The 23,897-nt window shown below is 42.6% G+C and overlaps 3 protein-coding genes across 4 annotated transcripts in view; 2 read left to right on the top strand and 1 right to left on the bottom strand.

Moving 5' to 3' along the window:
* Positions 1–995: 995 nt before the first annotated feature.
* On the bottom strand, positions 996–12,516 carry LOC129832124 (eukaryotic translation initiation factor 2A-like). The gene is made up of 14 exons (XM_055895908.1): positions 12,228–12,516; positions 11,790–11,859; positions 11,611–11,682; positions 11,262–11,380; positions 10,727–10,826; positions 6,503–6,585; positions 6,158–6,231; positions 5,899–6,043; positions 5,651–5,767; positions 4,117–4,691; positions 3,549–3,662; positions 3,243–3,359; positions 2,861–2,926; positions 996–2,725 (listed from the first exon to the last, which is right to left on the bottom strand). The coding sequence occupies exons 1-14, from the start codon at positions 12,253–12,255 to the stop codon at positions 2,660–2,662; spliced, it is 1,746 nt and encodes a 581-aa protein (XP_055751883.1). The 5' UTR covers positions 12,256–12,516; the 3' UTR covers positions 996–2,659.
* A 44-nt stretch (positions 12,517–12,560) lies between these two features.
* LOC129832128 (stress-associated endoplasmic reticulum protein 1-like) lies at positions 12,561–17,103 on the top strand. The gene is made up of 3 exons (XM_055895915.1): positions 12,561–12,859; positions 13,029–13,104; positions 16,717–17,103. Exons 1-3 carry the CDS (start codon positions 12,776–12,778, stop codon positions 16,755–16,757), a joined length of 201 nt encoding a protein of 66 aa, XP_055751890.1. The 5' UTR covers positions 12,561–12,775; the 3' UTR covers positions 16,758–17,103.
* Positions 17,104–17,431: 328 nt separating this feature from the next.
* The window catches only part of LOC129832126 (choline-phosphate cytidylyltransferase A-like), a 31,552-nt gene continuing 25,086 nt past the window's right edge, over positions 17,432–23,897 (top strand). The window contains exons 1-2 of one of the 2 annotated variants that reach the window (XM_055895912.1): positions 17,432–17,831; positions 18,453–18,576. In XM_055895912.1, the coding sequence (XP_055751887.1) occupies positions 18,460–18,576 (117 nt within the window). In that variant the 5' untranslated portion in view covers positions 17,432–17,831; positions 18,453–18,459. Of the gene's footprint in view, positions 18,577–23,897 lie in introns of both variants that reach the window. The other variant, XM_055895913.1, reaches the window with a different exon arrangement.

Below are 23,897 nucleotides of genomic sequence, written 5' to 3'. Positions count from 1 at the left end.
CAGCATTCTCCAACCGCTGAAACACATTTTTCAAAGTGGAGAGATGATCAGACCAAGTAGACGAATGTATCACCACATCGTCAAGGTATGCAGTACAATTTGACACTTGATTAAGTCATGTGAATGGCCATGTCCCGTACAAATGCCTGTATTCGGCCTACTACTAGTCATCTGATGTGAGTAAGGGGCCCCCACACCATTATGTTTCTCAGTCATAACTCTCAGCAATGTCGTCTTCCTGTCCTCCAAGGCACTCTGCTCCTTAAATCTATTCTCCAGTCCCGCATGGTACTGCTCCACTTGCTCTGGATTCACCTCGGGATTCTGTAAGGATCAATTAAACCAAGGTCGGGCTTGAGGGGGAAGAAACTGGGTGTTCTGCCTAGGTTGTCGGGCCAGAGACCCCCGCCAGGGTCTCTATGATACCCAATTCATGGGCTGCATTCAAGTCGTCCACACGCAACATCAGAGGCGTGGACCCGCAGAAGTTTATTCCGATGACCTGGCGGCTATTGGCCATGCTTTCTTCACTCCGCATCGTCTTTGGACAGTTTTCCTTTGCTTTGGCGAATCCATCGGACTGTGACATACCCGACCATGGGATACTTTTGAGGTCGATATTGAATTAAATGTTCATGCACTGAACTGTCGCATACACCGGGTGGTGTCGACATGAGTTCTGATCTGGATGCGTATTGGCACATGCTGAAAAGCACAATAATCTAATGATTCCTTGGGTTGAAGCAGCTATTTGGAACAGTAAAATCAAGAGAAATGACACGACAGTCAAACACACAAACATCCCTAAAATATTGAGCATGCGTGATGTGAAAGTGTGGGAGAGCTTTGGCATTTCCTTGTGGGTGGGAACAATATCACCGGTGTGTCATGTGGTAGCCAATGGCAAGGAAGAACTGTGATTGAATTGGGTCAAGAGCATTGCCAATCAAGTGATATCACACAAACTATTTTAAAAACATTTGGGTGACGATTAATGAAATTAGCAACCTTTTATTGGAACCATGAAGAATAACTGTTTTTCTTATTACATCGCAATGAACTGAAACGAGTTCATTCAACTTAAAGTAAATACCAACAATTTCTAGCTGTTGAAACCTTTAAGTGTTTATTAGGTATCATCAATGGATTTAATAACCTGTACATACAACAGTGCATTCGGAAAGTATTCAGACCCCTTCAGTTTACACATTGTTACGTTACAGCCTTATTCTAAAATTCTAAATCCCCCCCCTCAATGTACATACAATACCCCATAATGACAGAAAACAGATTTTTAGCAAATTTATCAAAATAAAACATTGCTTATTTGCATAAGTATTCAGACCCTTTGCTATGACTCGAAATTGAGGTCAGGTGCATCCTGTTTCCATTGATCATCCTTGATGTTTCAAGAACTTTATTGGAGTCCACCTGTGGTAAAGTCGATTGGACATGATTTGGAAAGGTACACACCTGTCTATATAAAGGTCACACAGTTGACAGTGCATATCAGAGCAAAAACCAAGCCATGAGGTCGAAGGAATTGTCTGTAGAGCTCCGAGACAGGATTGTGTCGAGACACAGATCTGGGGAAGTGTACCAAAAAATGTCTGCAGCATTGAATGTCCCCAAGAACACAGTGGCCTCCATCATTCTTAAATGGAAGAAGTTTGGACAATTCCTAGAGATGGCCGCCCGGCCAAACTGAGCAATCGGGGAGAAGGACCTTGGTCAGGGAGGTGACCAAGTACCCGATGATCACTTTGACAGAGCTCCAGAGTTCCTCTGTGGGGAAGGTAGAACCTTCCAGAAGGACAACCATCTCTGCAGCACTCTACCAATCAGGCCTTTATTGTAGGGTGGCCAGGCAGAAGCCACTCCTCAGTAAAAGGCACATGACAGTTTGCCAAAAGGCACCTAAAGGACTCTCAGACCATGAGAAACTAGATTCTCTGGTCTGATGAAACCAAGACTCTTTGGCCTGAATGCCAAGCATCACATCTGAAAGAAACCAGGCACTGCTCATCACCTGGCCAATACCATCCCTACGGTGAAGCATGGTGGTGGCAGCATCATGCTGTGGGGATGTTTTTCAACATCAGGGATTGGGAGATTAGTCAGGATCGAGGGAAAGATGAGCAAAGAGATGAAAACCTGCTTCAGAGCGCTCAGGACATCAGACTGGGGGCGAAGGTTCACCTTCCAACAGGACAACAACCCTAAGCAAGACAATGCAGGAGTTGAGTGGCCCAGCCAGAGCCCAGACTTGAACCCAATCGAACATTTCTGGAGAGACCTGAAAATAGCTGTGCAGACGCTCCCCATCTAACCTGACAGAGCTTGAGTGTTTGCAGAGAAGAACGGAAGAAACTCCCAAAATACAGGTGTGCCAAGCTTGTAGCGTCATACCCAAGAAGACTCAAGGCTGTAATCGATGCCAAAAGTGTTTCAACAAAGAACTGAGTAAAGGGTCTGAATACTTATGTAAATGTGGTTTATTTATTTTTATACATTTACAAAAATGTCAAACCTGTTTTTGCTTTGTCATTATGGGGTATTGTGTGTAGATTGAGGGGGTGTCCATTATAGATAGCTTTGGGTATGCTCTTGATCATATGGTAAGGATGTTGTGTTTCATTAACAAATTAAATATTTTCTTTTATACTACTAGTTGAAGATCCTCAAGCTCTTTCATGAGTTGAGCCTCCTTTTCCATCTTTTCAAGCTAAAAGAGAAACGACAAGGGACAAAAATAAAACACATTTTTAGCAACAATTCTTTATTTTCAAGTTGAAGACACAGATGTATAAACTGGATATTTATTGAATGTGTGCGTGACAGTAGTTTGCCAGAATAATACCTGGTTCTTTTGAATGGGTTTCCCAGTTGCTTGCAGCGCTTTCAGCTCGTCTATAGCTTTCAGTTTCTAGGGGTCAGTTTGAAATGAACAGAATTAACGTACAAGCTAAGCCATTCTCAACACCAAGGGCAACACTTGACGTGAAACTTACTCAAGGCTCATTTGTCTACGGTATGCTTGTCATAAATCCTTTTCATAGCAGTGAAAACTAAAAGGTCAATTACATTATGAAGTAAAACCTGCTTCCCCAAAGACGTATATTGAATCTGTAAAAATACTGTAAGGTAAATTTGGAAGAAACACAAACCGCTTACTACAGGTACTTCAGCCACTAACTGATACAGTTACTACTGACTATTAAACAGTGACCATATTGTTTCACCTTCTTTACGTTCTTGATCTTCTTGTCCGTCTCTGGGTCGCCACAGGACAGTTCAGGCTGAGCACTGCTGGCTGGAGAGGGATCTGACTGGGGCTCAAGGGCATCTGAGTTTATCTCCTACACAAGCAGAAAACACAACTTGTTCAACCCTAGAAGGCTTTAAAACGTCACAAAAATCACACACAGCTTGATCGCTTACCTAACCACCTCCCACTCCCCCCCATCTGATAACTTAGACAAGAGCAATTCTCCACTTCAGTCATACATTCCAGCACATTAGGAGAAGATCGTGCAAAGCATCTGTACCTGTTTGGCTGCTTTCTTTGCCTCTCGTTTTTTCTGGTTCTTCAGAGCCGTCTTGGACAGCTGCTTGTCCCCGGTGGCGCCAGGCCTCATGTTCTGTGGAGGCTCCTCTTCATGCTGACAGAGAAAAGAGTGGATATTTACGGACCCTTTTCATCACTATTAGGTCTTCCTCCTCAGGGGTGGATTTAATACAATACAACTTTATTTGGCCCTTTAAAAAGGATAGTTCACCCAAATTCTATATTGGTTTGCTTACTCTGTAAGCAGTCTATTGATAAGGTAAGACAGCAATCTATGCTTTGGTTTGTTTACCTGGTCACTGTCTCCAAATGCTAACTTTTCAGCATTTACAGCACACAACCAAAGCTTGGTATCACAAATATTAACATTTTATGTCCAAATACTCCCAAAGTGTCTAAAATCGATTGTGGACTTCAATAAAATTACTTAAAATATGATTTGGACATGAAACAAGAAATATGCTAATTGGTATTTGAGGAACTCTCTCTTTAAATGCTCATTTGAATGCCTACTGAAAACAACCAAAACCTGAACCCCCTCTACTCACTAGTTTGGAGCTGGCTGTGATTGGTTTATTCCGTAGGGCAGGAGGGCGGTAGGCCTGAGCTGGCTTGGCCTCTGTGCTGCCCAGCTCGCTGGGTGCTGCCTGGTACTTCACCGGCCTCTCAGGGAACGTCCCATCTGGGAAGGGCTGCCACACAGTCTCCCAGAGCTCTGTGCCCGTCGGCGTGTCCTGCTTGTACATAACCGTGCCGGTGTAGTGCCAGATCTTGTAGCCGTTGCTGACACGTAGCCGGGGGGCACAGGTCGACGTGACGACGTGTTCACCGTCCGGGCACCAGGCAAAGTGGGTGGAGTCGGGCGCCTGGGGCTTGGACACCTGCTTCCACTTCTTGACATCCCACACCTCCATCTGGCCCCGCAGGTTCCCGAAGCCAGCCAAGACAAGGATGTGGCCCTGGGGGCTGTAGTAGACAGCATTGCGGGGACCCGTGCCGAAGTCGAAGACAGGGTCGCACTTGAGGTTGTAGACAGTAGCCTTGGCGGGCATGAAGCCATAGACCACGCAGAACTCTGTGGAGCTTGGGCTCCATGCCACATCGTAGATGGGCCCGTTCTTCTCTGTTCACAACACAGATAGATACCATACGTTTATGAACCACAGAGCATCAGCTAAATTCATTTAAAATTAATCCTGGGTGTAAGCAGCGAGGCTCGAACTGCTCAGTGTACAATTGCGCTTTGGTTCTATTTTTTAAAGAATGACACGCTTCTCACGCCCGAGAACACTTGATAATGTGGCTCGCGCACACGCCGGCAAAAGCTACAAGTCCAGTGTAACAGGCTGACTACACCGCTCGCGTCACGTGCGTTGCAAAATAAATGTTGAAATATATATTATTAAATTATTGCATCTACATTACTCGCGCGCGCCAACGAGCATCTGCGTTGTCAAGGGCTAAAATAGAAGTCAGTTTTATTTGTGACGCAGATCACGCTGCAAGTCCTGCCTCTACCATCTCCTCATTGATTTATAGAAGCAGATAACCAATGAGGAGATGGCACGTGGGTATACCCACATGGGTCACTGAAAGACAAACAAGGTCAGTGGCGGTAATGCACCTAATTTATGAAAGTTGCCAATTGCAATATAAAGTCAAGAGGACCTTGTGTATTTCAGGTCAAATAACAACTCAATGTTTATATCCCAGGACAAATTAGCTAGCAACAGCAAGGTAGCTAAACAGTACAAATTAGCTAGCAAGTGCAAGCTAGCTAGCTAAATTGCCATAAATGTTTAATGCTTTTCGACCTGCCCCCAAATTAATGTAATTGGTTCAGTTTGTTCTGATATTTTAACATGCGTGTCGTGATCGCGTTTAGTGTGGGGGGACAAAATACATTTATGCATGATGGCGCGCGCGAGCAGCCGGTTTGGGTTCCGTGTTACAGATAAAAACATACCGAATGACCATCGCACCAGTGTAGCTCCACTGGTATTTTATATATCTTTGCCTTCAGACGTACAAATAAGTAAAGTGGAGTAAAAACACACTATATAAAAAATTATGCAGACTCACGTAGCTGCACCGCAGAAGTCTCCCCGTTGGTGGCCAAGTAGTGTAAAGTCTGTTCTCCGTAGTATGAGGCCCCCGTTTTATCCACCTCTACGCTGGCCTGCACCAGAACCGCAGTGGCTGATTGAAAAAAAGAACAACAAAGCCGTCATGGCATTCATCTTCTACAACAGCAAACTATTAGGATAACGCAAACCACACATTCTCCATAACATTTACTTAACATAATTCTATTATAAACGTTGACCAACCTTTTTTGTTCCACAGCACGGTCACCCTGTCGGCCTTGAAGAAGCTCTTGTTGGCCAGAGCACAGGTCGGGCCACCAAAGTTAGGGTACTGGTATAGCCGGACAAACGAGGGGGCACCTTTGCTCCCAGGGACATAAACAGCCACCTTCAGCAGAAACACAGTGGCAAATGTCAATACCCTCTTCTACAGTCAGCTAACCAAACAGATGTATGAATTGTTACGTTTATCGGCAGGAACCAAGATAAAACAGAGGTATACCTTACTCGGCTGACTTCCCGGGGATAGCACAAACTCGGACACCTTCTGCAAGTGAAGCTTATTGGCAATGGTGTCTGGAAAAATTAACAATTAGCAATTGTTAATTTGACAATTGACAATTAACTAATAGACATATTGTTACTTTTATAATAGAAAGTGCACAAGCGCTACCTAGTGCTCTCAATAAATGCTTGGTTCTGTGTGTCACATCAGTATGGAGCTGCCATCATGGCTAGTTATCCATTGTTAAGGAGATCTCTTGACCTCGATGGGAATTCCTGGTTGAATAAACGTTCAATAAATAAAATCTATGTGGACAAGAACGGGGAAAATAAAGATACTTACTAAAATCGTTGTTCTCAAAAAAGTGAAGTTCATTGTTAACACTCCTGACCGCAATCTTCTCGTCATCTGACCAGCTTGGACACCTGTACACATTGACAAGACAAAAACAATCTGTTCAGAAAGGTCATGATGCAAACGTATAACTAAAAATGATCATCATTTTCAGTTTCTATTCAAAGCAGTGAGGGGTGATAATGATAAAGTGGTGGCAGACATTATCTAGCCTTCCCAAGTGCATCATCTGTGTAACAGAGATGGTTCATTGAATCACACTCACATGATTGGTAATCTAGGGAACAACTCTTGGACACACATAGGGAACAACTCCTGGACACACACACAGGGAACAACTTTGTCATCATGGCGCAGACAGAGATGGTCGCCTCGCTTCAGGCCTTTAGGAAACTATGCAGTAATATATATATTTTTTTAATGTATTATTTCTTACATTGATAGCCCAGAAAATCTCAAGTGTTATTACATACAGCCGTGAAGAACTACTGGATATAAAAGCGACGTCAACTTACCAACATTACGACCAGGGATACGACTTTCCCGAAGCAGATCCTTTGTTCAGACCTCCACCCTGAACATGGGATCTTATCCCAGAGGCCAACCCAAAACAACGCGGTCGCCGCAGGAGAGGCAGACGGAGCGGCCTACTCGTCAGACTTAGAAGGCGAGCACACCATCCACTGCTTCCGAGCATATTACTCGCCAATGTCCAATCTCTAGATAACAAGGTGGACGAAATTAGGGCACGAGTTGCCTTCCAGAGAGACATCAGAGATTGTAACATTCTCTGTTTCATGGAAACATGGCTCACTTGGGATATGTTGTCAGTCGGTACAGCCACCTGGTTTCTTCACGCATCGCGCCGACAAACAAACATCTCTCTGGTAAGAAGAAGGGCGGGGGTGTATGCCTTATGATTAACGACTCATGGCGTAATCATAACAACAAACAGGAACTCAAGTCCTTTTGTTCACCTGATCTAGAATTCCTTACAATCAAATGCCGACCGCATTATCTACCAAGAGAATTCTCTTCGATTATAGTTACAACCGTATATCCCCCCCCCCAAGGAGATACCTCGACGGCCCTGAAAGAACTTCACTGGACTCTATGTAAACTGGAAACCATATATCCTGAGGTTGCATTTATTGTAGCTGGGGATTATAACAAAGCTAATCTGAGAATAAGGCTTTCTAAATTCTATCAGCATATCGAATGCGCGACACGGGCTGGTAGCATTCTGGATCATTGCTACTCTAACTTCCGCGATGCATACAAAGCCCTCCCCCGCCCTCCCTTCAAACCAGACCATGACTCCATTTTGTTGCTCCCAGCCTATAGACAAAAAATAAAACAGGAAATGCCCGTGCTCAGGTCTATCCAATGCTGATCTGACCAATCGGATTCCACGCTTCAAGATTGCTTCGATCACGTGGACTGGGATATTTTTCCGGGTAGCCTCAGACAACAACATTGGCGTATATGCTGACTCGGTAAACGAGTTTATTAGCAAGTGCATTGGTGATGTTGTACCCACTGTGACTATTGAAACCTTCCCTAACCAGAAACCGTGGATTGAAATGAAAGCGGAACTGAAAGCGCGAACCACCGCTTTTAATCATGGAAAGGCAACTGGAAACATGACCGAATACAAACAGTGTAGCTATTCCCTCTGCAAGACAATCAAACAAGTGAAGCGTCAGTATAGAGACAAAGTAGAGTCGCAATTCAACAGCTCAAACACGAGATGTTTGTGGCAGGGTATACAGTCAATCACGGATTACAAAAAGAAAACTAGCCCCGTCGCGGACATCAACGTCTTGCTCCCAGACAAATTAAACAACTTCTATGCTCGCTTTGAGGACAATTCAGTGCCACTGACACAGGCCGCTACCAAAGCCTGTGAGCTCTCCTTCACCGTGGCCAACGTGAGTGAAGCATTTGAACGCGTTAACCCTCGCAAGGCTGCCGGCCCAGACGGCATCCCTAGCCGCGTCCTCAGGGCATGCGCAGACCAGCTGGCTGGTGTGTTTACGTACATATTCAATCAATCCCTATCCCAGTCTGCTGTGCCCACATGCTTCAAGATGGCCACCATTGTTCCTGTTCCCAAGAAAGCTAAGGTAACTGAACTAAATTACTATTGCCCCGTAGCACTCACTTCTGTCATCATGAAGTGCTTTGAGAGACTAGACAAGAATCATATCACCTCCACCCTACCTGATACCCTAGACCCACTCCAATTTGCTTACCGCCCCAATACAGACGACGCAATCACACTGCCCTGTCCTATCTGGACAAGAGGAATGCCAACGTAAGAATGCTGTTTATTGACTACACCTCAACATTTAACACCATAGTACCCTCCAAACTTGTCATTAAGCTCGATACCCTGTGTCTCGACCCCGCCCTGTACAATTGGGTCCTGGACTTTCTGACGGGCCGCCCCGAGGTGGTGAGGGTAGGAAACAACATCTCCACCCTGTTGTGTCCGTTCTCAGCCCTCTCCTGTACTCCCTGTTCACCCATGACTGCGTGGCCATGCACACCTCCAACTCAATCATAAAGTTTGCAGACGACACTACAGTGGTCGGCTTGATTACCAACAACGACGAGACGGCCTACAGGGAAGAGGTTAGGGCCCTGGGAATGTGATGTCCGGAAAATAACCTCTCACTCAATTTCAACAAAACAAAGGATGAGGTCGTGGACTTCAGGAAACAGCAGTGGAAGCATCCTCCCATCCACATCAACGGGACAGTAGTGGAGGAGGTGGAAAGTTTTAAGTTCCTCGGCGTTCACATCATGGACAAACTGAAATGGTCCAGCCACACAGACAGCGTGGTGAAGAAGGCGCAACAGCACCTGAAGGCTGAAGAAATTTGGCTTATCTTCTAAAACACTCACAAACTTTTACAGATGCACAATCGAGAGCATCCTGTCAGAATGTATCGCCGCCTGCTACGGTAACTGCTCCGCCCATAACTGTAAGGCTCTCCAGAGGGTAATGCGGTCAGCACGACGCATCACCAGGGGCAAACTACCTGCCCACCAGAACACCTACAGCACCCGATGTCACAGGAAGGCCAAAAAGATCATCAAGGACAACAACCACCCGAGCAACTGCCTGTTCACCCCGCTATCGTCCAGAAGGCGAGGTCAGTACAGGTGCATCAAAGCCGGGACAGATGCTGTTTTTCAGTCTCTCTATCTCAAGGCCATCACTAACAGAGTGGCTGCTGCCAACATACAGACTCAAATCTCTGGTCACTTTAATAACTGGATTTAATAAAAGGTATCACTAGTCACTTTAAATAACGACACTTTAATAATGTCTACATATCCTACAATTCTCATCTCATATGTACATACTGTATTCTATACCATCTACTGCATCGTGTCTATGCCGCACGGCCATCGCTCATCCATATGTACATATTCCTATTCATACCTTTACATTTGTGTGTATTAAGGCAGTTCTGGGGATTTTGTTAGATGACTTGTTAGATATTACTGCATTGTTGGAACTAGAAGCACAAGCATTTCGCTACACTTGCATTCACATCTGCTAACCCTGTGTATGTGACCAATACAATTTGATTTGATAACCCTGTCCAAGACTAGGGCCTAGGCATTAGCTTAGCGGGCACACAGGAGACCCAGGTTCTAATTCAGTCATATTGTGATGGGCAACACACTCATTTAGTTATTTACCCTTATTTTACCAGGTAAGTTGACTGAGAACATATTCTCTTTTACAGCAATGACCCGGGGAAGAGTTGCAGGGGGAAGGAAAGGAGACGAATGAGCCAATTTGAAGCTGGGGATGATTGAAAGGGGCCAGGTTGGGATTTTAACCAAGACACCACGGTTAACACCCCTACTTTTATGATATAGGTGCCATGGAATCTTTAGTGACCACATAGTCAAGACATCTGTTTGAATGTCCCACCTGGAAGACGGCACCTTACGCAGGGCAATGTCCCCTTCACTGTCCCGGGGTATTGGAATCTCCTTAGACCAGAGGGAAGAGTGACCCCTACTGGACCTTCAACACCACTTCCAGCAGCATCTGATTTCCCATCCAGGGACCGACCAGGACCAACCCTACTTAGCTTCAGAGGCCAGCAGGGTGTTATGTTGCTGGCTAATCCTCGGTATTTCCTCAGATGGAAAAACACACAATAATAGACAACGGCGCAAACTCACCATCCCTGTACCTTCTTATGGTAGAGAGCCTTGAGGCAGGTCCCAGTTTGCAAATCCCACAGCTGCAAGTTGGCATCTCCCTGTGGGTTTTCTTGTGTCTCTGACAATAGAAAGGGAAAATACCATTACATGACCTAATGTAAAGATAAGTGCTAGTGCAGCACAACCAACCACAAACCATAAATGGACATGACATTTAAATGATATCTAGTTTAAAACATAATACATTTAGACTCCCGGCCTGTGTTCCTGCTTAAGGGTTCTACACACTATGCAAACAGTGACATACAGTCTGTTAAAAAAAATTCAGCTGGACAAAAATTCTGTGAAACGAAAGTACATAGAACTACTGTATGTAGAAAGTGATGCTCCGTCGCTCCATTTGCGTAGTGTGTAGAGCCCTTTAGTCATTAATAGATTCCATAAAAAGGCTAAGGAGCACAATATCAAGAGTCAGTGCTTTCCCATTTTCATCATCTAATCAAACCTTGTGTTAGAATTTGTATTGCATTTCAATGTAGTTATGTAAACTTACTGCTATAAACCTGCCATGTAGCCAGTACAGTGTTCAGCGGAGAGAACCCCAACATTGCAGTCTTTGGAAGGTCAAATGACCTGACTTGTGAGCCATCTGCAACCTTCACAACAGTGACCCTGACAAACAAAACATGGGCATGACAACGACTGTGATCAGACCAAAGTCTCAATGCATGCAAAAGATTCCAATGACTGAAGAGGTAGTCTACATGACTAATGTCTCTCATACTACAGCATGCAAGGGTTTTATACTACTTCTGCTTACTGATACACAGGGCTCGGGGCAAGAGTGGTGTAATATATAGGGAATAGGGTGCCATTTGGGATGCAGATGTAGCTTTTCTTACTTCTCTCCATTGCACCATGCAAACAATGTCCCATCCTTGCTGAAAGCAACATATCTACTTTGCCGAGGGTCCCTGAAAATGAAAAGTTTAATCAATAAAATTGCATTTGCAACACATGCACAGTGATTGATTTGGCTAACAATGTAACATTATGTTAAGTCTGACAGAACGGGAATGACCTTTGAAAATCTGCATGCTTCTCGCAGTTTGGTGGTCCACGGAGCAGCACTGTCCCGTCAGATCCCCGGACTGAACACAATAACAGCAGCACTTAGTCTAAAATCACTGATGTAATAGCTATGTAAGATTAAAGAATTAGCTACATTATCATCAGCAGGAGGTACATCTGATTGGAACGGAACTGTGCTTGCAAGATATACTACTAGTGATGGGCTTGCATGCTACAGCATCTGGCGAAAATGTTTAGAAAGCATTTGGCAAGCGTGTAACATTACTCGGACAAGAGCAGGTCACAATCGACTTGAAAGTAAGGAAATGATTCAACATTCCAAATCGCATGACAGTTAAGAGTGGCGTATATTCTACAACCCACGTTAACATCTAAAACAATACGTAAACAACAAATAAAGAATTTACTCTTCAATGAAATAACCCACCTGCTAAGAGAGGTGTGGGGGGCGCCATGATGTACCGGAAAGAGAATAATCCGCAAAAGGAAATGCCAAAGTCTCAAGAAAAAAGGGGCGTGTCAGTGGAACGTTGGCCACATCATCAGAAAATGTGTGACTAATCACTTTTTCCCCCATAATAAATTCACTCCTACATTGAATGTTGTTAACTAACAAATACATGTTGATCTATAAAAAAAAGAATAATAATTAATCGCTTTTAGTCATGTTGTATTCTTTCTATGAACCGAAACAACATTTGTGGAATGACACGACCAAGGAATTGCTCTTCCTGTATGGGAGTGGTCTACTTTGTGTGTACGTAGCCAAACTCTAGACACGCTGCCCGGTGGATGCAGATTTCACTGAAGGACCAATGAAATGGTCGAAATTGAGTCAAATCCATTACGCCCGAACTCCAGCATTCACTCATCACTAAACGGCGACCGAGCTCTGGAATTTAGCCAATTGTCTACATTTGACAGCTACAACTTCATAAGTAATCGATAGCTAAAAGGCTAAAATAAGCTTAAACAATGGTGGCAAAACAGAGAATACGCACCGCCAACGAGAAACACAGCAAAAACATCACGCTGAGAGGAAATGTGGCCAAATCCACGGCAAGTTTTGAGATTCACTCAATCAATAGTCAGTGAAGTCTTCTAGATGCATTTCTATTTTGCTTGAAAATAATAGCCTAGCTACTTGTTTGAATGGTTTCAAAATATCTAAAAGTTTACTTTAACATTTTGATGTATCTTGATGTTGGTTTCTGATCTATTTCTGCAGAGAAATCCAGGTGATGATAAGGTGGCAGTGGGACCATGGCTTCTGGCGTTATTCATCTTTGTCGTCTGCGGATCAGGTAAATGCATATGTACAGTGTACACGAATTTTTCTTTTCCAATGATGTATACAAACACATGTTATACATTATTGGTTTATTCCCCCATGTTTTAGAACATTTTAAATGTCTCGTGTTAGAGCTGCTAATATTACGTGATTCAGGTTAAGAGTACGCTGTTCATAGACGCTATAACTACCTTTAGCGCCTATTGATGAAGTTATCTTCTTCTGCTTGGTCTGAACTAGCCCAATATGTACACTCAATGAGCTTACCGTTACTCCTTCGGGTCCATGTACCTTGTGCTATTTTCAGAGGTAGACTGGCTATAGCAGTCAAAAAAGACATACTCTAAACTTGAATCGATTCTCAATTGCGCTTATGGTTATGGTTATAGAAACATAAAGCCTTTACTTTCATACCGCATCAAAATAATTTCACAAATGCTAAATTACATAACACTGTTTTTAACCACCTTTATGACAGTTGCAGCCGACAGTATTTTTCAGTGATGACATGTTTCTGGCAGCCTTCATCCTTTACACACAGGTATTCAGAGCATGCTATAGTCATTAGCACAGGTGGTCCCTTTGTCTTCTGTAAACACCCGCTGTAACATGGAGATATGGCTTTGTGAGAATACTAACCCTACAAAACATGTATATCAAGTTTTGTTTATTGGAGAGAGAAACAATTGCTGATATGAAAGATAAGGTCCTCGTGCTTCCAAAACCTCAACACAAGCGTTTCGTGTTAATGTTCAAACTGAGCGTCTGGGCTCTTAACAGAACTCCCCCATACAGAAGACTCCTTCATCATTCCAGAACTGAGAGTCGTGATCACGGGCTAGGTCTAAACATGAACATGCATGGCTTGTGGTACAGTTTTGGAAACATATCAGTGAGAAATAACTTTAAAAAATATATATATAATAATTTACTACACATCTTTTTATAGGGTTTTGGTTAGTGTTCCCACACGGCCTTGCCAGAAGATACCGACCCTACCATTACGCTTATTTACACTGAGCTGAACTGATTATTTTAACTGAGGTCAGATTGCAGTCATGGTTAATAGTAATAATTGACCGTGCCGGAGGAGATGGCTGCGGTTTTACAGGCTCCTAACCAATTGTGCTATTTAGTGTTGTTTTTTTTTACATTTGTAACTTATTTTGTACATAATGTTTCTGTCACTGTCTCGTATGACCGAAAATAGCTTCTGGATATCAGAACAGGGATTATTCTCCTCGTACTGGACAAAGATTTTTTTATTTAACGAGTCGGAGGTAAAGTTCCAAATCCCCGTCATTCGCATTAAGAAGAGACAGAGATATAGGGGTTGTACGTCGGGGTGCCTTGTAAGAATCTGAAACCGAGTGGGTAATCTGCTTCTACCATCAGTCCTATTAGCCAACTTGCAATCATTGGTTAATAAACTGGATGAGCTCCGATCAAGACTATCCTACCAACGGGACATGGTACTCCCTGTACACTCATAACTGCATGGCTAAGCATGACTCCAACACCATCATTAAGTTTGCAGACGACACAAAAGTGGTAGTCCTGTTCACCGACAACGATGAAACAGCCTATAGGGAGGAGGTCAGAGACCTGGCCGTGTGGTGCCAGGATAACAACCTCTCCCTCAATGTGATCAAGGCAAAGGAGATGATCGTGGACTACAGGAAAAGGAGGGCTGAGCACACCCCCATTCTCATCGACAGGGCTGTAGTGTAGCATGTTGTGGACCAAGGAACTTGAAGCTCTCATCACCAACAAACTATCAACACACCAAGACAGTCGTGAAGAGGGCACGATGACGCCTATCCCCCCTCAGGAGACTGATCAAATTTGGCATGGGTCCTCGGATCCTCAAAGTTCTACAGCTGCACCATCGAGAGCATTCTGACTGGTTGCACCACTCGTTGGTATGGCAACTGCTCGGCCTCCAACCACAAGGCACTACAGAGGGTAGTGCGTATGCCCCAGTACATCACCGAGGCCAAGCTTTCTGCCATCCATGACCTCTATACCAGGCGGTGTCAGAGGAAGGCCCTAAAAATTGTAAAGACTTCAGCCACCCTAGTCATAGACTGTTCTCCCTGCTACCGCACGGCAAGCGGTACTGGAGCGCCAAGTCTTGGTCCAAAAGGTTTCTTAACAGCTTCTACCCCCAAGCCATAAGACTCCTGAACAGCTAATCAAATGGCTACCCAGACTATTTGCATTGACCCCCCCCCCCCCCTTTTTTTTCTTTTTTTTACACTGCTGCTACTCTCTGTTTATTATCTATGCATAGTCATTTTACCTCTACCTACATGTACATATTACCTCGACTAACCTGTTCCCCCACACATTGGCTCGAGACCGGTACCCCCTGTATATAGCCTTGTTACTGTAATTTTATTGTTGCTATTGAATTATTTTTCTTTCTTTTTCATTTTAATGTTGTATTTATTGTTTACTTCAGTTTATTTAGTAAATATTTTCTTAAGACTTTATTTTTTTGGAACTGCATTGTTGGTTAAGGGCTTGTAAAGTAACCATTTCACTGTAAGGTTTATTATACCTGTTGTATTCGGCGCATGTGACAAATACATTTTTTTTTATGGCAATTGCGTTCCGACCTCAGTGCAGCTCAGTGTAAACGAGTGTAACGGTAGGGTCGGTATCTCCTAGAAACCACACCTCCATTATCTCCATGTTACAGTGCGTGTTTGCGGAAGACAACGGCGACCACCTGTGCTAATTAGCTCAAAAGCATGCTTCAAATACCTGTGTGTAATGGAAGAAGGCCACCAGAAACATGTTGTCACTGAAAAATACTGTTGGCTGTAACTACGATAAATCTGGATAACATAATGTACATTAAGTGTATAATTTGCATTTGTGAAATTATTTTGATGTGATATGAAAGTAAAGGGCTTCATGTTTCTAGAACCGTATTGCAATTGAGAATTGATTAACGTTTAGATGGAGTATGTGGCTGTTTTGGCTGCCAGAGCCAGTCTACATCTGAAAATACAATAAGATCCTTGGATATGAAAAGGCGCTGCGTGGTCAATCTGACGTCTGCATTGGCCGTGCAGCATTTATGGTGATACGGCCTCTGCAGAAGTCTGGGCATTCATACTTCTTGCTCTTCGCGGAGCATCGCAGGCAGAGCTGTTGTCAAGGAAGTGAGTTTGTGTTTATACAGGACCTATCGTCAACGAATCATCTGAATGTGGAGCTATACGGAGCCTTCCGCATTGTTACACAATTTGGGAGGTGCATGGCGATGCGTACAGAGCTCAATTTGTACAGTAACACAATAGCTAGTAGGCTACTGCGAATAGGAGCACAATTAATTTTTCAGATTCATCACAATCTAATCAGTAACCCTGTGCTATTTGATAGAAGAAGTAACAGCCTCTGTATTAAAATGCTCAATGTAAAGATAAGATGGGCTTGTGTTTGCGGCGTAATACTATCACAAATGTTTATTTCCCTTCCACAAGTGGGATAAATGAATCAGTAAATCAAGAGTACATAAACCTCAGTTTCTGTAATGTGATTGAGGGCCCTATTTAACCCCCCCCCCCCCCAACTTATCGAATGCTTAATAATGTCCTCTGATATTTTGTTTCAGCAATCTTCCAGATCATTCAAAGCATTCGAATGGGAATGTAATATCAGAAGCCCTACCGTCATCGCCTGTTTCCAGCATTCCTCTACACATCAAGTGGTTTCATGGTCCCTCACAAGATCAAAGATGATCGACTACCATCTGTCCATTCCTTTTTTTCCTATTTCTCTTTTCCCCTTTTTGGCATTGCCAAACGGGGAAAGCACACCCTTGTCATCTTTGCCTTTACATAACTGAAGAAAAAAGATTGGAAAATGATTGAAGGATTTTGTTTCAGGGAACTACATGGGAATTTGTACAGTGATGACTGCTGTATGTGTTGATTGATGTGCCAAAACCAAATGGTATGAATGTCTGATATTCTCCTGTGGTATAAATTCCAGAACACAAGACCAGCGTGACTTAATTCTAGAACTAAACTCTTAACTCTTCTTGGTTGTACATGGACAGTATCTTATACCCTTCATTTTATAATGAATATTATGTGACGCCTTTTTCGTATTTCCAGTCATTTCTTCAGTCAACGAAACTAAATGGTCTTTTGAATCAGAAGATTTTCGCTACGACAATAACATTCACTATTTCTGCCTAAACAAACCTCTAAAACAAATTTTAAAAAGGTGTATCCTTGTTTGACATGTTATTTTCTTGAGGGACTGCATGTCGAATAACATTTTAGTAGTTCATGCACTTCAAATGTTGTATGAAAAGGAACATAAACATACAACTATAAGAGAGATGGGAAAACCACTTTGCATTGGTTATATTGTACTGTATTAGAACTAGGCAACTAGCTAGTTAATTAGCTAACTAAGCTTGATGAATTATGATAGAAAATTAAACGTCTTTAGAATTGTTTTGTTGCACATAGTATCCACCAGATGGCAACACGTGCATGGTTAACTGATGAGTTGAGTTATGTCATTTCCTACTGTAGGGTTGTAGTTCCGACTCGCTGTCAATCAAACTTTGTGTCAATCGATTGTTTTCTGGTACTCTGTCTTTGAAAGCAACTTAATCAGAACCACACGTCTGACTTTTGATGGAAACTTTGCGGGCTTGGACATCAAACCCGGAAGAGAACTAATAAGTGAGACTAGCTGCGTTTACACAGACAGGTTAGTAGCTAACGCTTAAGCTACCTAGCTAAGTTAGCTAACAGTTGTTTGAGCCAGCCAGCAGTAGGCATTTTTCCCTTGCCGAAATAAGGAAATAGCCCAATTTCACAACCTTTTGAGAAAGTGTGGAGCTGAAATCGTAGCTAAAACTAATCATTGACTCTTAGGCAACTAACGTTAGCTAGCTAGATATTGATATATCTGTCATCATTCCTGCCTGTCTGTCACTCGTCAGAGAATCACCAGTGTGATTGCATTTTTGGGAGTTGTCCCCCAGATAGATTCGTTCATTGACTCTTTATGTTATGCTTTTAATTGACATTCTGACTAAATACAATGGGCAATTGTTGTGACTGCCTAGTATAAAATAACATTTCTACGTAGTTGAGTGGCCTAGAAATCTCGACCCCCTTCTTGATCCTTTGTATACAGTAAGGGCTACATACAGTAAATGCGTATCTGGTGAAATCACCAAATGACATCAAGAAGTTGTCGCTAATTGTGAAAGTTGCAAAGAAAAAGTATTGTAAACGTGCATAACAGCCCCATCCAGTGGTTAAGATTAAAAGCCAGAGCACAGCTTTTTCAGATAAAAAAATAAATAATCTATCCATATCGAAGTGCAACCATGGAAGCACACAGTTGTTACCGACTGCCTGGGAAAACATCAAGAAAGAGGAGAAGGGATGAAATCAACGGAGAGATGGAGGGAGAGCAGGCCGTCAAGGTCCGACGATCCACAGTGGTGAGTGACGCCCGTTTACATCACAACCTATTTAAGCAATAAGGCACATTACACAGCTACGGGGTGTATCCAGGCACTCCGCGTTGTGTCTTGATTAAGAACAGCCCATAGCCGCGATATATTGGCCATATACCACAAACCCCAGAGGTGCCTTATTGCTATTATAAACTGGTTACCAACGTAATTAGAGCTGTACAAATAAATGTTTTGTCATACCCGTGGTATACGGTCTCATATACCAATCAGCATTCAGGGCTCCAACCACCTAGTTTATAATTCATTTTATACAACGGGTGGGTATAATCCTGAATGCTGATTGGTTAAAACCGCATTCCAGCCGGTGTCTATTCCGCAAGTTACCACCATCTAAATCTATTACCTTAAAATACCTATTTTCTCTGTTCAATCTGACTGCGCAATCCACTGTCTCATCAGCCCAGCCAAGCAATTTATAAACTTGATCTCCACTATAAAAACTATCAAGATGTTAGCTCACATTTCTTTTAGGCTAACATTTAGTTTTCAACAGTGGAGATTCGTATTAACCTTGTCTGTCTGTCTCTCCCAACATTGTTTCAATGTTCAAATTTCGATCTCCAGCTGTCCCATAGTAATGAACTGTCGGGATGAGACAGACAGGAAGGCAGGCAGTGTTTCTCAGCCAGTCGAATTCATAAATCAGCTGACCTAATTTTTATGGATATACAGTGGGGAGAACAAGTATTTGAACACTGCCGTTTTTGCAGGTTTTCCTACTTACAAAGCATGTAGAGGTCTGTAATTTTTATCATAGGTACACTTCAAAAATCCAGAAAATCACATTGTATGATTTTTAAGTAATTAATTTGCATTTTATTGCATGACATAAGTATTTGATACATCAGAAAAGCAGAACCTAATATTTATATAGTATATATGTGTATATATATATTTATATACACTGCTCAAAAAAATAAAGGGAACACTTAACCTGTCTAGGCTGAGGGTGCCGCTAGCGGCACTCCCCCCCCACCCCCACTGAAAAGGCAGAGCCGCGAAATTCAAAAAATATTTTTTTTTTTAAATATTTAACTTTCACACATTAAAGTCCAATACAGCTAATGAAAGACACAGATCTTGTGAATCCAGCCAACATGTCCGATTTTTAAAATGTTTTACAGGGAAGACACAATATGTAAAGATGTACATCTATTACCTAAAAACACATTAGCATAATCCACCATCTTTTATTTGTCCACCAACACCAGTAGCTATCACCAATTCGGCTAAACTAAGATATTTATAGCCCCTAACCAAGAAAAAAACTCATCAGATGACAGTCTGATAACATATTTATGGTATGGGATAGGTTTTGTTAGAAAAATGTGCATATTTCAGGTAGATGGCATAGGTTACAATTGCACCCACCGTCACAAATGGACTAGAATAACTACATAGAGCAACGTGTTTACCTACTTACTAATCATCAAACATTTCGTAAAAATACACAGCATACACTAATCGAAAGACACAGATCCTGTGAATACAGACAATATTTCAGATTTTCTAAGTGTCTTACAGCGAAAACACAATAAATCGTTATATTAGCATAGCACAGGTGCAAACATTACCCCAGCATTAATTCTAGCCAAAGTGAGCGATAACGTCAACATCGCCAAAATATATTATTTTTTTCACTAACCTTCTCAGAATTCTTCAGATGACACCCCTGTAACATCACATTACAACATGCATATACAGTTTGTTCGAAAATGTGCATATTTAGCCACCAAAATCATGGTTAGACAATGGGGAAAGTAGCCCAGCTGGTGAGAAAATGTCCGTGCGCCATATTAGACAGTGATCTACTCTTATACATAAATACTCATAAACGTGACTAAAAAATATAGGGTGGACATCGATTGATAGACAGTTTAATTCTTAATACAATCGCGGAATTACATTTTTTTAATTATCCTTACTTTTCAATACAGTTTGCGCCAAGCGAAGCTACGTCAAAAAACATGGCGTCCTAAGCCACTAACATTTTTCGACAGAAACACGATTTATCATAATAAAAATGTCCTACTTTGAGCTGTTCTTCCATCAGTATCTTGGGCAAAGGATCCTTTCTTGGGTCTAATCGTCTTTTGGTGGAAAGCTGTCCTCTTGCCATGTGGAAATGCCAACTGCGTTCAGCATGAACTGGAAGCGTGCCCGGCGATTCACAGCGTTTCAGAAATAAATGTCCCAAAATCGCACTAAACGGATATAAATTGCTATAAAACGCTTTAAATTAACTACCTTATGATGTTTTTAACTCCTATAACGAGTCTTAACATGACCGGAGAAAGATTACTCCCAACACTAATGCTTGGAACAGGTGCGGGTCGGTGTCCTCCACGCGCATAACGCAGCTCCAAAAGACTTACTAGCTACAGGGTTTTTTAATTTATAGTGCCTGTGAACGCGCAATCGACCCCATTCAAATCGTCATCACGTAAAGGCATCCAGGGGAAGACGTAAGCAGTGTCCGTATACTCATAGCAATAACAGTGGCCTTTTAACTGACTCCAGATCAGGGGCCAAAATTTCTGAAATTTGACTCCATGTCAGGGAAATTGCTGTAGAAGGGGTTCTGTTCCACTTAGAGACAAAATTTCAACTCCTATAGAAACTATAGACTGTTTTCTATCCAATAATAATAATAATATGCATATTGTACGATCAAGAGTTTTGTAGGAAGCCGTTTCAAAAATTACAAGATTACCATAAATAGTGACAACAGCGCCCCCAGCCTCAACAGGTTAAACAACACAATGTAACTCCAAGTCAATCACACTTCTGTGAAATCAAACTGTCCACTTAGGAAGCAACACTGATTGACAATAAATTTCACATGCTGTTGTGCAAATGGAATAGACAAAAGGTGGAAATTATAGGCAATTAGCAAGACACCCCCCAAAACAGGAGTGATTCTGCAGGTGGTGACCACAGACCACTTCTCAGTTCCTATGCTTCCTGGCTGATGTTTTGATCACTTTTGAATGCTGGCGGTGCTCTCACTCTAGTGGTAGCATGAGACGGAGTCTACAACCCACACAAGTGGCTCAGGTAGTGCAGTTCATCCAAGATGGCACATCAATGCGAACTGTGGCAAAAAGGTTTGCTGTGTCTGTCAGCGTAGTGTCCAGAGCATGCAGGCGCTACCAGGAGACAGGCCAGTACATCAGGAGACGTGGAGGAGGCCGTAGGAGGGCAACAACCCAGCAGCAGGACCGCTACCTCCGCCTTTGTGCAAGGAGGTGCACTGCCAGCGCCCTGCAAAATGACCTCCAGCAGGCCACAAATGTGCATGTGTCAGCATATGGTCTCACAAGGGGTCTGAGGATCTTATCTCGGTACCTAATGGCAGTCAGGCTACCTCTGGCGAGCACATGGAGGGTAGCCTAATCACACAGAGGTAGCCTAATCACACAATCACAGAAGTGTGATTGACTTGGAGTTACATTGTGTTGTTTAAGTGTTCCCTTTATTTTTTTGAGCAGTGTATATGTGTAATAATGACAATTATGACTATATATACACACACACACACACACACACACACACAGTTGAAGTCGGAAGTTTACATACACTTAGGTTGAGTCATTAAAACTCGTTTTTCAACCACTCCACAAATTTCTTCTTAACAAACTATAGTTTTGGCAAGTCGGTTAGGACATCTACTTCGTGCGTGACACAAGTCATTTTTCCAACAATTGTTTACAGACAGATTATTTAACTTATAACTCACTGTATCACAATTCCAGTGGGTCAGAAGTTTACATACATTAAGTTGACTGTGCCTTAAAGTAGCTTGGAAAATTCCAGAAAATGATGTTATGGCTTTAGAAGATTCTGATAGGCTAATTGACATCATTTGAGTCAATTGGAGGTGTACCTGTGGATGTATTTCAAGGCCTACCTTCAAATTCAGTGCCTCTTTGCTTGACATCATGGGAAAATCAAAAGAAATCAGCCCAGACCTCAGAAAAAATTGTAGACCTCCACAAGTCTGATTCATCCTTGGGAGCAATTTCCAAACGACTGAAGGTACCACGTTTATCTGTACAAACAATAGTACGCAAGTATAAACACCATGGTACCACGCAGCCGCCATACCGCTCAGGAAGGAGACTCGTTCTGTCCCCTAGAGATGAACGTACTTTGGTGTGAAAAGTGAAAATCAATCCCAGAACAACAGCAAAGGGCCTTGTGAAGATGCTGGAGGAAACAGGTACGAAAGTATCTATATCCACAGTGAATCGAGTCCTATATCGACATAACCTGAAAGGCCACTCAGCAAGGAAGAAGCCACTTCTCCAAAACCGCCATAAAAAAGCCAGACTACAGTTTGCAACTGCACATGGGGACAAAGATCGTACTTTTTGGAGAATCGTCCTCTGGTCTGTTGAAACAAAAATGGAACTGTTTGGCCATAATGACCATCGTTATGTTTGGAGGAAAAAGGGGGATGCTTGCAAGCCGCAGAACACCATCCCAACCGTGAAGCACGGGGGTGGCAGCATCATGTTGTGGGGGTGCTTTGGTGCAGGAGGGACTGGTGCACTTCACAAAATAGATGGCATCATGAGTAGATATTATGTTGATATATTGAAGCAACATCTCAAGACATCAGTCAGGAAGTTAAAGCTTAGTCGCAAATGGGTCTTCCAAATGGACAATGACCCCAAGCATACTTCCAAAGTTGTGGCAAAATGGCTTAAGGACAACAAAGTCAAGGTATTGGAGTGGCCATCACAAAGCCCTGACCTCAATCCTATAGAAAATGTGTGGGTAGAACTGAAAAAGCATGTGCAAGCAAGGAGGCCAACAAACCTGACTCAGTTACACCTGCTCTGTCATGAGGAATGGGCCAAAATTCACCCAACTTATTGTGGGAAGCTTGTGGCTACCCGAAACATTTGACCCAAGTTAAACAATTTAAAGGCAATGCTACCAAATACTAATTGAGTGTATGTAAACTGCAGACCCACTGGGAATGTGATGAAAGAAATAATAACTGAAATAAATCCTTCTCTCTACTATTTTTTTCTGACATTTCACATTCTTAAAATAAAGTGGTGATCCTAACTGACTTAAGACAGGGAATTTCTACAAGGATTAAATGTCAGGATATGTGAAAAACTGAGTTTAAATGTATGTAAACTTCCGACTTCAACTGTGTGTATGTATGTACAGTGGGGCAAAAAAGTATTTAGTCAGCCACCAATTGTGCAAGTTCTCCCACTTAAAAAGATGAGAGAGGCCTGTAATTTTCATCATAGGTACACTTCAAC

The sequence above is a fragment of the Salvelinus fontinalis genome, chromosome 33, assembly GCF_029448725.1.
Source record: "Salvelinus fontinalis isolate EN_2023a chromosome 33, ASM2944872v1, whole genome shotgun sequence".
Classification (NCBI taxonomy): Eukaryota; Metazoa; Chordata; class Actinopteri; order Salmoniformes; family Salmonidae; genus Salvelinus; species Salvelinus fontinalis.
Note: the sequence above shows the minus strand (reverse complement) of the source record. Positions and strands in the feature narration are given on the sequence as shown.